The 12,158-nt window shown below is 46.7% G+C and overlaps 1 protein-coding gene across 1 annotated transcript in view; it reads right to left on the bottom strand.

Moving 5' to 3' along the window:
• The window catches only part of NUP205 (nucleoporin 205), an 839,084-nt gene that overhangs the window by 696,982 nt on the left and 129,944 nt on the right, over nucleotides 1-12,158 (bottom strand). Inside the window, exon 9 of the mRNA XM_085651995.1 lies at nucleotides 1,014-1,130. Coding sequence (XP_085508121.1) covers nucleotides 1,014-1,130 — 117 coding nt within the window. The remainder of the gene's footprint in view (nucleotides 1-1,013; nucleotides 1,131-12,158) is intronic.

The following is a 12,158-nucleotide window of genomic DNA, read 5'->3' as shown; positions in this document are numbered from 1 at the left end:
GATTTATTAAGACAAGGTGTTTGATACCAAACACCATCATTTTCAGTGAAGCCATCATGTAGCTGAAGAACTCGTAATGACAAGTGCCCAGTACATGTACTTAAGAAGGTTTCCCTGTTCACTTTTACCATTTAGAAACTAAACTACACAGCGGCATATCACATGTAATATGATGAACCCTGCCTTGGGGCTACAAGGCCTGATGTAGGGGTGACTTACATACATTACATGCAGTGACTTTAGCAATGCACACAGTGAGTGTGCCATGTCATGTTTTTACTCATAGTTTGCACCAGGACACACAGTCTGCAATGGCAGGCTGCATTCAATTTGTATAGGGGTCCCATAGGGTGACATAATACATGCTGCAGCTCTTAGAGACCTTCTTTTGTACCCATGCCCTAGGTAACACTTACTAGGGACTTACAGGGGTGCCCAAGGGTCTGCCAATTGTTTTAGAATCAGAACATTTCACCTTGCTTTAGGGAAAGAGCACTGGTATTTGGGCCTGGTTAGCAGGGACCCAGTGCACATCAGTCGAAAAAAGTGGGGGTGGCCATGACAAAAAAGGTCCCTTTCCTACAATATGCAACGTGAACACAGAAGCTAGGGGACAGACAGATGGACAGACACACACAGACACACACACACACACACACACCAGCCCCCCCCCCCCATACCTTTTTTGGGGATTGATGGCCATTTAAAACCCTGGAATCACCACCTCCTCTAAGAAAGGATATAGTAGTAAAAAGTTTCCTCTCAAAATTAATCAACTCCTTTTAAGTATGGTCAACGTCGAAGGTACAACAGGTTGAACTCCTGGGGAAATTGACTGTTGACGGACCAAGATCCATCAACACCAGCAGAAAAAGAGGTGGGGGATGTCTAGCAAATCATCATTCATGATGTATAGGTTATATTAATACACATCGAAAACGAGTATCTTGGTATGAGAATTTGTTAAACCAGTCAATGCAGACAGACAATATCCACCCATCTACCCCGTTTACCAAAAGCATGAGGTGCTCTAGGTCCCTCTGCAGGGATGGCGGTGACTCGTTCCCCATCTGTATGCTCATGTGAATCATGCGAGCATCCTCCTCCGCTCGGTTTCTCAGCTGCTTCACCTAAAGCGATGAAACACAGAGGCAACAAATTGGCTTTTATTGTTCTCAATATCCATAGATTTCTAACAGATAAAATAATAGAAACTGATAACACTGCACATTTGTGAAAATATTTAAAGAGGTAGATATGGAGGGGGTTACAATCAGTAGAATTTTAACAAGAGGACTGGCGACAAAGGGATAGGGAGGAGACTGTCACTATTTCATATAGTTGTCCATACTTGGCATATTATACAGATTCAAGTTTGCCAGGACCTAATATCACTGTCAATAAGGCTTCAGGAATACATTACATACTGATCTAGCATGAAACCAGTGGAATGGTGTCAGAGGATACTAAAGGATAGCAACCCATGATCAGATTAGCTAACCATTTTCTTCCATCTTTTCCAAATATTTTTAAAATTCAACAAAGTAATTACATAACATACATAATACAATGGAACTGCTCAACGTTAACAGGGCCATAAATGACTATACCATGCACAAATATCCATTATAACAATGCAATCATTAGCACAGCAGACATTGTTTAGTGAGGATTTATCAAGCATTAGCTGACTTTATCTTACACTGAAAATTAAACTGGTCCTGCATAAGAAACAATATCTCAACCTGAGTATGCCAAACTCAAGAGAATCGGATTTATGTTTTTTGTATTGGTAATCTGGTAGGTTGTCAGATTGAGACGTGTCCCCGCTCCCCCCCACCCCCTCCCCCATCAGCTTCTTTTTGTCCTTGAATGGGAGCAGTTACTGATCATTTAAAAAAAATACCTCCTTCAAAGTACTCCAAAAAGCAATGTCAGCAAGCTTACCAAACACTGCTCCTGCTTTTCCTACCTGTCGTTTTCAAGTCTACCAAGGTATAGACTTCAGTTTTCCTCATAAGCCTCTCATAACATGTGCAAAATTCAAATACTGACTAAATCGTTCAGAATTTCCTCACATTTAGCCTTTCAGTCCTCTCCAGTGGCAGATTGTACCCTCTGAAACAGTTCTGAAAATCCATTATGTAAATGTGAACTACTTTTAGAGTGAGTGTCAACTTCAGATCTCTCCACCTGGACCTTTACCCTCTGCTTCCGCCATCATAGCTAGCACAGAGTTCTGAGACTCTCAAGGGCGGTAAGGAAGAGTTGGTCAGTGCCGTTGCTAGAGAAAACCTTATTATGTAGGAGCAGCCTTGTGTAGTACACACAGAGCTCATAGACTGCTGGCAAGAAGAACTAGAGAGAAACTGAACGCAGAAGTAGTTAGCTATTCTGACTCCGTAGAAAGGCCAGAGGCTGTTTCAAGCAGTTCTGCGGGCGAAGACAGTGGTGTTTGACAAATATAAATCAAAGGTTTTTGTATAGCGCACAGCTATTCAGAGAGTGTCTGGGTGCTAAGACTCATTGTCCACCTGTAACCGCCCCAAAAAAAAATATGGTTTACTGATACGCCAATTCAAACAACCAAGTTTTGAGGTTGCGTTTGAAAGAGGGTTTGTCCTTAAAGGCCCATAGGTGAGCAGGAAGGACATTCCATGTAGTGACGGCAAGAAAGGAGAAAGAGGTGTCACCACATTTTTCCTCTTAATTCCCAGGACGATAGCTATAGCTATGGTTAGAGGAACCTAGGGTTCTTGTTGGATAGTATAGAGTAATCCTCTTGGCCAGGTACTGCGCACCTGCCTGGTAGATGTCTCAATGTGCAAGCATGAGCCCCTTGAACCGTACTCTCACCTTGATCGGCAGCCAGTACAGCTCCTTATGGTGTTGATGGATATGATGCCTCTAGGAAGTTTTAATAATAGCCACGGATCGGCATTCTGTACCAACTAGAGTCCTCTTTATTGATATGTTGGTAGATCCCAGTAGAGAGAGTTGGCGTAGTCAAGCTGAGAAATCATAAGGGCATGGTATTACCGTCTTCTGGAACTGAATTGCAAGCAGGGAAAGAAATTGCTTTCGTGATTTTATAAGTCTGAAACAGGTACCCACATCGCCAACCACATGCAGGCCAAAAGAAGTACTATTGTCAAACTTCACGTTTAAATTACGTGCTATGGTGGCAAGGACTGGCGGGGGCGGGACAAGTCTGGGCCAACATTCGCCATCTCAGATAGGGGGAGGTGCGTCAAATAGCAGGACTTCTGTTTTGCTTGTGTTGCACTGTAGATTGCTAAAATGCATACGCTAGAACACGGCCTTTAAACAGTTGTTATAAATAATTAAGCCAAAAGAACAGATAATGGACGGAATGCTGAAGAATGCAAACATTCACCCCCAGGCAACAGATCTGGGTTTAATCCATTGTTTTTTGTGCCCACCAAGCCACCCCAGTTGGGACCCAGCCATATGCAAATCAGTCTTGACCCTGTTCGTCATGGGAACAGTCCGGCCTGAACTGCCAAGCAAGGTGAAGACTAATTTGCATATGGCTGGGTCCAAACTGGAATGGCATGGGGAGCAAAAAAAACTCTGGATTTAAGCCAAGATCTCTGTATTGGGGTGAACGTTTGTTCATTTTGCATTTGTCACCCCGAGTGGGATGGGTATAGCTAGACTTGGGTCCCGTGCTCTCCATGCCAATGGAGTCAAGCTACCCTGGCTGATGGTGTGTGATACCCTGAAACCAGTCCTGGGATGCGTTTTCCGGTCCAGGGAGGACCTGGCCTGGCAGTTCGGGCTGGACTCTTCTCATGAGCAACAGGGTCTAGACTGATTTGCAAATGGCTGGGTTTAAACTGGACTAGCATTGGGAGCAACAAAAAAAAACAATTTGTGGATTTAGTCCCAGATCTCTGCACTGGGGTGAATGTTTGACATTGTTCAGCATTCGGTTTATTAATTGTTCTTTTTGCATTCTAAATACTTAGACGGTTGGCGATTAATCAACTGCTCCAATATCTTGGCCAAAGCAGGCAACAAAGATATAGGTCTGATATGGATTATGTTGCTTTCCTGACATGCCCCAATCTCCCGTCAGGTAGCTCACAGTTCTTGAAGTTCAGAAAGAGACGTTTGTTAAGGGACTTCAATGATAGGGCAAGCAATTTACTTGGTACCACAGCGATGCAAGGATGGTATTTGCAAGGGGTCAGAAAGGGGAGTGTATGGGGGGTTATAGATAAGACGCTATGTGTGATATTAGTAAGGGAATTGAATATTTAAATTTGTGGGTGTAGGGGACGAGTATTCAAACCTATCATTGCTCTAGCAGTACTTCTTGGTCGAGGATTTTAGTGTCCAGTGTCAGTCTTTTTTCTGTACAACACTACTCCAAAGTCCTCTCTTTACCTCTGCAGCTCTCTCTAAGCCTTTAAGTACAGGAACAAGTTTATTAAAGTTAGTGAGGTGTTTGAGTTCAAAAAAGAAACAGTAAATGTAACTGGCGCTGAGGGGGGTGGCATACCATGTGAAAAGGCATGTTATGTGCTTTGATGATGTAGTGAAAACAGCAGGTATTAGTTCCAAGCTTTCAGTTAAAAAAATATCGATCAAAAAAAAAAAAGTCCCTTAACAACCAAGATTCTACTCAATTTAAGTCATTTGAAGGTGCTAAAGCTTCTGGTGTTAAGTTTCATGTTACCAGGTTTCCGCATCAGCAGTCACTATAGATCTTGTAACCAGAGTCCAAGGGGACACTGTTAAAAAACGCTTAAAAACTGATCTCTTGTTTTCCAAGGGTGGAAGATATGTAAATGTAAATGTGCAGATATTTATATAGCGCAAATCACCAACCGGTCTCTAAGCGCTTGCTTAGGGAACCCGTCCTGGTATTCCCCTGTGAGATAACCCAGCAGGGCATCCACAAGGTGAAAGCCAGGCATCCCGCCGCGAGGGGCCATTGTGGAGATTAAGCAAGCTATTGCCCAGAGTCGCAGAGTGTGAACCCATGAATCAAGTATGCACTGGAGCGAGAATTATCGAGTCCATGGACAATTTATGGACTCAAGACCCAGCCGAGCCGGGAATGGAACCCTGGTTCCAGGCTGACCTCTGCTTCCAGGTCTGCCTACTCTAAACAGTGAGCCACACTTCTTCAGATATAGTGTGGAAGGCACCACTAGATCACCACAGGTTCCATGTTAATGGCTATTATTTTAAAATCAGAAGAGGCAGGTACAACTGGATCACTAGGCTTCACCAGTTTCTTCCAGAAAATGAATTGTAAAGTTGGGGATCAACTGCAGCTTTAAGAAGGTATCGATCTGGATCTGTAATCAACAGAAAAATGGTTCAATAGGTCCTAAAATGAAGATGGTCACCTCCAGACAACATGAATACATCCACCACTGGATGGGTGGGAGTTAATGTTCAAAGCCTGTGGGTTCCTCTGACAAGGAAAGAGAAAATAAGGGACCATACAGGTTTAAGGTGGTTCAGGGGCAGAGCACACTCCCAGGTGATGAGGCAGAAGAGAGTCTATGCAGCACAACGAATGACGCAATGCTTGTATGTGGTCTTTGCCTTCTTGGCCAGCTGGACTGAGCAGACTGAGGTTCCTGGGTGCCTCTGTAAGTCAGTTAGAGTATATCTGGCACATCAACATGGGTTTCCAAAGAACCACGCTTATCACTGATAAAGAAAGGAAAAGGGCAATCCAGCGCAGGTTCTATCCCTGGGCTCCATTCTGGGAGGATGAAAAAGCCTCCCCGATGACCAAAACGTGCACCAGATACTAGTTTAAGGGTGGCAGGGAGATGTACATCATCTTTTTTAGGTCTTGTTTTCACAGGTTTACAGAGCTCTAACAGCCAGGATTGGACACACTGAGGCTGTATATTTGTACCAGATAAAGAACAAAAGAAGGCCTAAATAGCCAGACCACAGCCAGTAAGATAGGGGAAAGGGATGACAAAATGTAAAGACGGGTGAGGAGAGGGTTAGGTTTCATTAAGAGCGGGAAATATACACGAAACAAAGCAAGAGCATGGTGCACTCCCTGGCCCAATAGTTAAGCCAGGTTTCGGGGTAGGGGTCCTGTACACATGGGCATACAGACTGTGCTCACCATCAGTGATAAAGGTAAGCCTGCAGGAAATTAATCACCTGGTTCACTCCTACACACTGGCCCCTACACATGGACACACTTTCATGCAGTTATAGTGGCTGCCAACATGCAATACACTAGGGTATGCAGGGCAATACAGTCATGGGGAACGGTTCATACCCTAACAAAGAGGTGGAGGTATTCTCACCAAAAGGCTATTAGAAAAAGGCCTGTGCCTTGGTCATCCCCACTTGTTGCCTGGTATTTGATGGAATGTTGCCAAAAAGAGCACTGTTCTCCTGCTATCCAGGTCCCCAGTGCTAGATCTCTTTCCCTAAAACTATACAATTGTTCCACTAATTAGCCATACCTTTGGCACCCCTGTAAGTTCCTAACAAATGGTACCATGAGTACCCATGACATAGGTACGAAAGAGGGTTTCTAAGGGCTGCAGCATGCATTGTGCCATCCTAGGGGTCCTCTCACCCAACTCATGCTGACTGTCATTACAGGCTGCGTGTCTTGGTGCAGATAAAAGTGACAATACGAGAGAACATGGCACTTATGCCTGGGTGCCATGTCTGCAGACCCTGCATGCAGTATTGGTAAGCCATCCCTACAGCAGGCCTTACAGTCCTAAGGAGGACGCACTATACTACATGTGCGGACATTATCTGCATGAGCAGATATGCCCCTGTGATGCCTAAGCCATTTCTTAGATGTCACAAGTGAACAAGAAAGCCCTTTTTTAGATCTCGCCTGGCGTTGGAGCGAGCATGCGCTCCTCCCCTGCGAGAGCTATAGTCATCAAGGCAGTTTCAAGAAGGGGACTTGAAGCCCCACCCCTCATTTTCTTTGGGTAGCGTCAGCGTTTATGTTAAACGCAGGCTTCCCATTGAAAAGGAGGCTTTTCGGTTGCCACCCTTTCCCCTTTTGGTCCGGCCCATCCGGACTGGCTCGTCTGCTTTGCGGCTGTTGCACAGTAATTTCTTATCTTTAGGAGGCGTGTTAGATAAACACGCCGTGAGAGCCAGTCTGGATGGGCCGTCTCAAAAGGAAACAGGGCGCCACATGTTTATTTTTGCATCGCACTTTCCCTGTAAAGTGAAAGCGCGATATAAAAATAAACAGCGCTGCCTTCCCGCAATGGCGAGCTCTTGTTTCTCTCTCCCATTTAAGTGGATGTTAGGCCTGTGAGTTACTTTCGGTTTCCATTTCCCGGAATATCTGAAAATGTCATCCCCCTTCATTTTGTGGCATGTTTCATTAACAGTCATGTGGAAAGTCACCAGCCGCCTCCATTTTTATCCCACACCTTTCCTCTCCTCCCCCAGACTCTACCCTTTATCTGTGACCTAGCCATAGAACCCTTAGCCGGACTTTCGCTTGTCCTTCGCCGTTTTCTAACTCCCATTTACATCTCTCCTTTTGTCTATCTTTTTTTAAATTCCAACATCCTCTCTATCCTATAACAGCCCTCCGACAGCAGCCTGAATGAAGTCACACCGTCAAGCTAAATTAGTTTCAGAAAGCTTGAAAACCAACTTCCGCAATTTGTCCCCCACCGTAAGCAGTTGCAAACTCCGTGGCAGAGATCACTCATGCGCGCCTCCCGGCAGCCTCTTCATCAATTACTTACTCCAGCACAGTGCGCTCACCTGCCAAGGGACTCCAGCCCCCTCTCTCCGAAACTACTGGACCAGCTAGTGAGAAGTGCAGAACGGGTTAGAGGTGTCTGTCGAGGCTGTTACAGTGCCGCCCACAGAGCGGGAAGTCATCCTGCACCCTCAATGTCAGCGGCGACGGCAAGAATACGGTAATTCCAATACTTCATGATCTGACAGTGTACGCTTCACTCTGTCTTGTGTCTCCGATTTCTTCATTTTATGTGGATTCTCATCCTACCAGTATTCTCTTAGTACTTACACGTGATCACTTTTGTGTGTTTTAGTTCTAGCAGTGCGGGCAATAGCACTCTGGTTGCTGCGAGTTTTATGTTCAAACTTCTAGTGTGACTAATTAAATCCCGGAATGGATAGTGAAATGAAGCTAGGAATGTGACTGAAGCAAGTGAAACGGGACCACTTGACAATACGGCTGTCTCCTGTACGTTTTTATGTCTGCCTACCTCAATTTTCTCCCTTTCTCTCCATGTCAATATAACGGCCTCTCCCCGTTTCTGCCACTGTTAGTCTGGCCATTAACTAGCTACCAATACCACTGCAGCACCTGGACCAGGTCAGGGAAATGAGTGGTTATCAAACTCCTACAGTACTACTATCTAATGTACCTGGATAGCAAATGCCACACTTCAGAAGAGGACTCTATTGCTTTACCACTAGGAAATTATTATATTCTACGTGTTCACATAGAGCAGACACCTGATGTTTTCACTGGGGGTGGGGCTGCAGGGGATGTGCTTGCTCCGATGAGAGGGCTGGTCTGGGCAGGAACCTGGCCCCCGATGCTGTCCCTACTCTGAGTGCTACAGGCCCACATGAAAGGGGCTTACATGACAATTTAAACAATCGTTGGCCTCCCTTGAGACGCACACCGAGTGTGATAAAACTTTCATTAACATGAAAGAGTGCCGCGCATGACCACACATGGACGAAAGGGCGGGGCTAACCTGGCGGGTGTGCGGTTAGTGGTGGGCCAGGAAGGATGAAATGCGGAGGCGACCTAATGTGAAAGACAGTGGGGATACAGTCAAAACAGGCCAGACCAAACTACTGCGGTTGTAAAAAAAAAAAAAATAACTTGTTTGGGGATCAGAGATCAAGGGGCGTCGATAGCTGCCCTTCAAGAGAAGCTCATTCTGTGAGTGTGGAGGGTTGGAGGTCCCCCGCAGCGGCTGCCAGCAGCAAGAAAGGGAGAATGGGGGCGGGAAGGGGTAGAATCGGCTGCGTGAAGGAGGGGGTGGCGGCGGAATTCGGAGGAGGGGAGTGAGTCGGTATGAAGAGAAGGGGAGCGAAGGGGAGCGGAGGGGTGGGGGTGCTGCAGAGGAGGAGGCCGGGGTGTGAGGGACAGTGGGAGCAGGCTGGGCTCCCCCCGGGGCCGCTGCTCGGGCCTTGTTCGGTGCCGGGGGAAGGCTGCCGGCGACTGAAAGGCCTGTCACTAACTCACTGGGAATTCCTGATCCGGCAGACCATGAAATGTCTCCGAATAATTAGTCCCGTCCCAGCCTATTAGAAGTGATCAGCAAAGAAAGAAATGTAATTACCGAACAAGGAACGCAACTCAGACGTGGCTGAGGGAAGAAACATAGAAGGTGGAGGCTGGGACGGGTCGCCTTTCAGATTAAAGAGGGGGTCGGTAGCATGATTAATATCCGCGTTCGGGGATCACTCTGTGGCGCGGGGCTTCAGGGTGCAGCCACAGACTGGCAGGGTGGGGAGATAAGGGCCTGCTCGGTGAACGTTGAAATGTGTAGTTGCGAGACTCGCACATCATGGAGACATTAACATTGGAAAGGAAATCCATCATCAGAGAATGTTGAAATATTGAGCTCAGAGGCTCACCCAGCATGGACTCGGGGACATTAACCATGGAAAATAAGTCCATCACCAGGCAACGTTGTAATGTTGAGCCGTGACACTCAAAAAACAGTGAATAAGCAAATACAGCCTGGGTGAGGAAAGGTAGGTTTGTACTAGAGAATATTGAAATGCGGAGCTCTGTTCCTCACACTGTGGGGGCTGGGGTACTTCAAACAGGATTCCAAGTGAAGGGCCACTGGTGAATGTTGAAAGTTCGAGCAGTGTGTGTCCTACTATATGGGCTTGGGGACTTCAAACTATGTGGGTGGAGAAGAGCCTCCAGTGAATATTGAAATGCACGACTGTGAGCCTAACACACACATAGTCATCCAAACAGCCTGCTTTCTTCCAAGTGCCATTTCAAAATGAAGCAATGGTGCCAGACTAAACACGGGTCACCATGTTCATTGACACGATTTAAAAAAAACCCAGAAAGACTGACTAGGGTCTTCTGGTACAGGGTCTACCTAATGCATTTAAATGCTGTTAACGAGTCAGTCTTCGGCAGTACCACACCCGTCTTAGCTTTTAGGCACTTTATAGTGACCTGAAGCCAGTGGTAAGGAGCACTGACAGAAGCTTGCACCCTGCATCTGGGGAGGGGGAGGGGCAGGTGCCGTGCAGACACCTGTGTGAGAGAGCCTGTACTACAGAGAAGGTCTGCGCATCAGAGAAGGAGTCTCCACCCTGCGCCTTGGGGAGGGTGCCTGAGCCCTACACCTCAAGAGGTAGGCTACAACTTGAACCTCAGTAGAGAGCTAACACCTCAGAAAGTGTACCCCGCCAGAGCACCATAGAGAGGGAGCTGGCACCCTGTGCCTCGAAGTAGTGGAGGCGCCGCGCCCTGCAAGGTATGGGAGAAGCGCAGGCGCCGAGGCTCAGAGACACGTAGCACCTTAGAGAAGGAACAATCGCTACGTATGTCAGAGAACGAGAGACCCTGCCTAGAAGGTGGGAGGCTGAACCTTGTAACTCAGAAATGGCTTTTGACAGGCAGATACAAATTGCATCTGAGAGAGAGAGGAAAAGAGAGATAGAGAGAGAGAAGGAGCCAGTGGGACACCTTCTCCTGCGTACCTTAGAAACAGACTGCATCTCAATGAGGGAAGGCGCTCGAGTAAACAGGAGTCTGTTTGTCTTCCAAGAGCACTTAAACGCCGCTGCGCAGGCCTGTCTCGTGGCAACTGATGGTGCCAATTTTCGCCTTCGTCGTTTTATTAAGATCCCATGAGGTGCAAAACAGGGAGAGGTCTGCTCTCAGTGTTCCATCTTGCCTTGTCCACATGAGGAATTATTGTGCGATTTCTATTTACCCCAAGAAACCTCCAGAATTCAGCCGGTATTCAAAGCCTGAGCTAACATCTTTACCGATTCAGCAATGGTGAAAAAGACTACTGATTATCACGGTCGATCTCCGGACCCCTTTCCCGCTGGCTGTACGATTCTGAAGTAAAAAATTTTAACACTTGTGTCTAGTCACGACCAGAATGCGTACCCTAACTTAGTTCCCCTTGTAATCAGAAACGGAACATACCGGTACCGGGGTAGGTAAAGTGCCACGTCCAACTTGTCCCTGTGCATCGCATAGACGCCTGGGCGCCCTTTTAAAACACACGGGGGCAGATTTACAAGCCCCTTGCCCCACTTGTGCGTCATTTTTAACATGGGAAAAGTAACGCAAAAGTGGCGCAAGGGGCTTGTAAATCTGCCCCTAAGTGCTTAAAATAATGATCGTCGAGGCAGGTATGCCAGTGGAGGCAACGAGTAGCTGCCACTACGTGAAAAGAATAGGTGAATTCCCCCCACCCTCATCTCCCCATACATCTGAAGGGGGCAAGCTTGGACGGCACTGGTGGCATATACGCTTCCCAATAAGCATTACTAGATTATTAGAAATGATTAATGATCGCATAAATTCGGGTTATTGATGGCTCATCTGGGCATTAGCATCTGGTCCTGGCCATTAGTACCATTTCCAGGCCATTATCGGCTGCGCCTCAGTCGGAATGACAGAAAACCTCACTCAATGTAACCGTCCTGCGGTGGGGCAGTGACCCTCACATCACACCAGCATGCTCATCACACATCACGTCAATCACACTTGCATCTCCAAGCAGGGCTGCTGCTTGTCACAGCTCGCGCTGCCTCCTTTTACACAACTGTTGATTCAAAGCAACAGGCATTTTCAAAAATGCGGACGATTAACTGCCACACTCATACTGCAACCGATTCTGTAATGCAAATTCAAAACGCAAAGTGCTACAAATCCTTCCGGTAATGTCTGCGCTGTATTGCATAAATTCATAAATGAAACACAGTAAAAAGGCAGAAGTCTTAAGGAGACGGGACTTGTGAGAAAGAGCCTTCTTTCTTGCATGGTATGCCCCCAATTTTTGCTTAATTGCTGAATGTACTTTGACTGAGTGTGCCCTGGGCTCCTGCCAATCAGATGCCCAGGGCCTATGTTCCTTCCCTAAAAACCAAATTGACAAACCCTGGCCACATGTCAG

The sequence above is a fragment of the Triturus cristatus genome, chromosome 4_1, assembly GCF_964204655.1.
Source record: "Triturus cristatus chromosome 4_1, aTriCri1.1, whole genome shotgun sequence".
Taxonomy (NCBI): Eukaryota; Metazoa; Chordata; class Amphibia; order Caudata; family Salamandridae; genus Triturus; species Triturus cristatus.
Note: the sequence above shows the minus strand (reverse complement) of the source record. Positions and strands in the feature narration are given on the sequence as shown.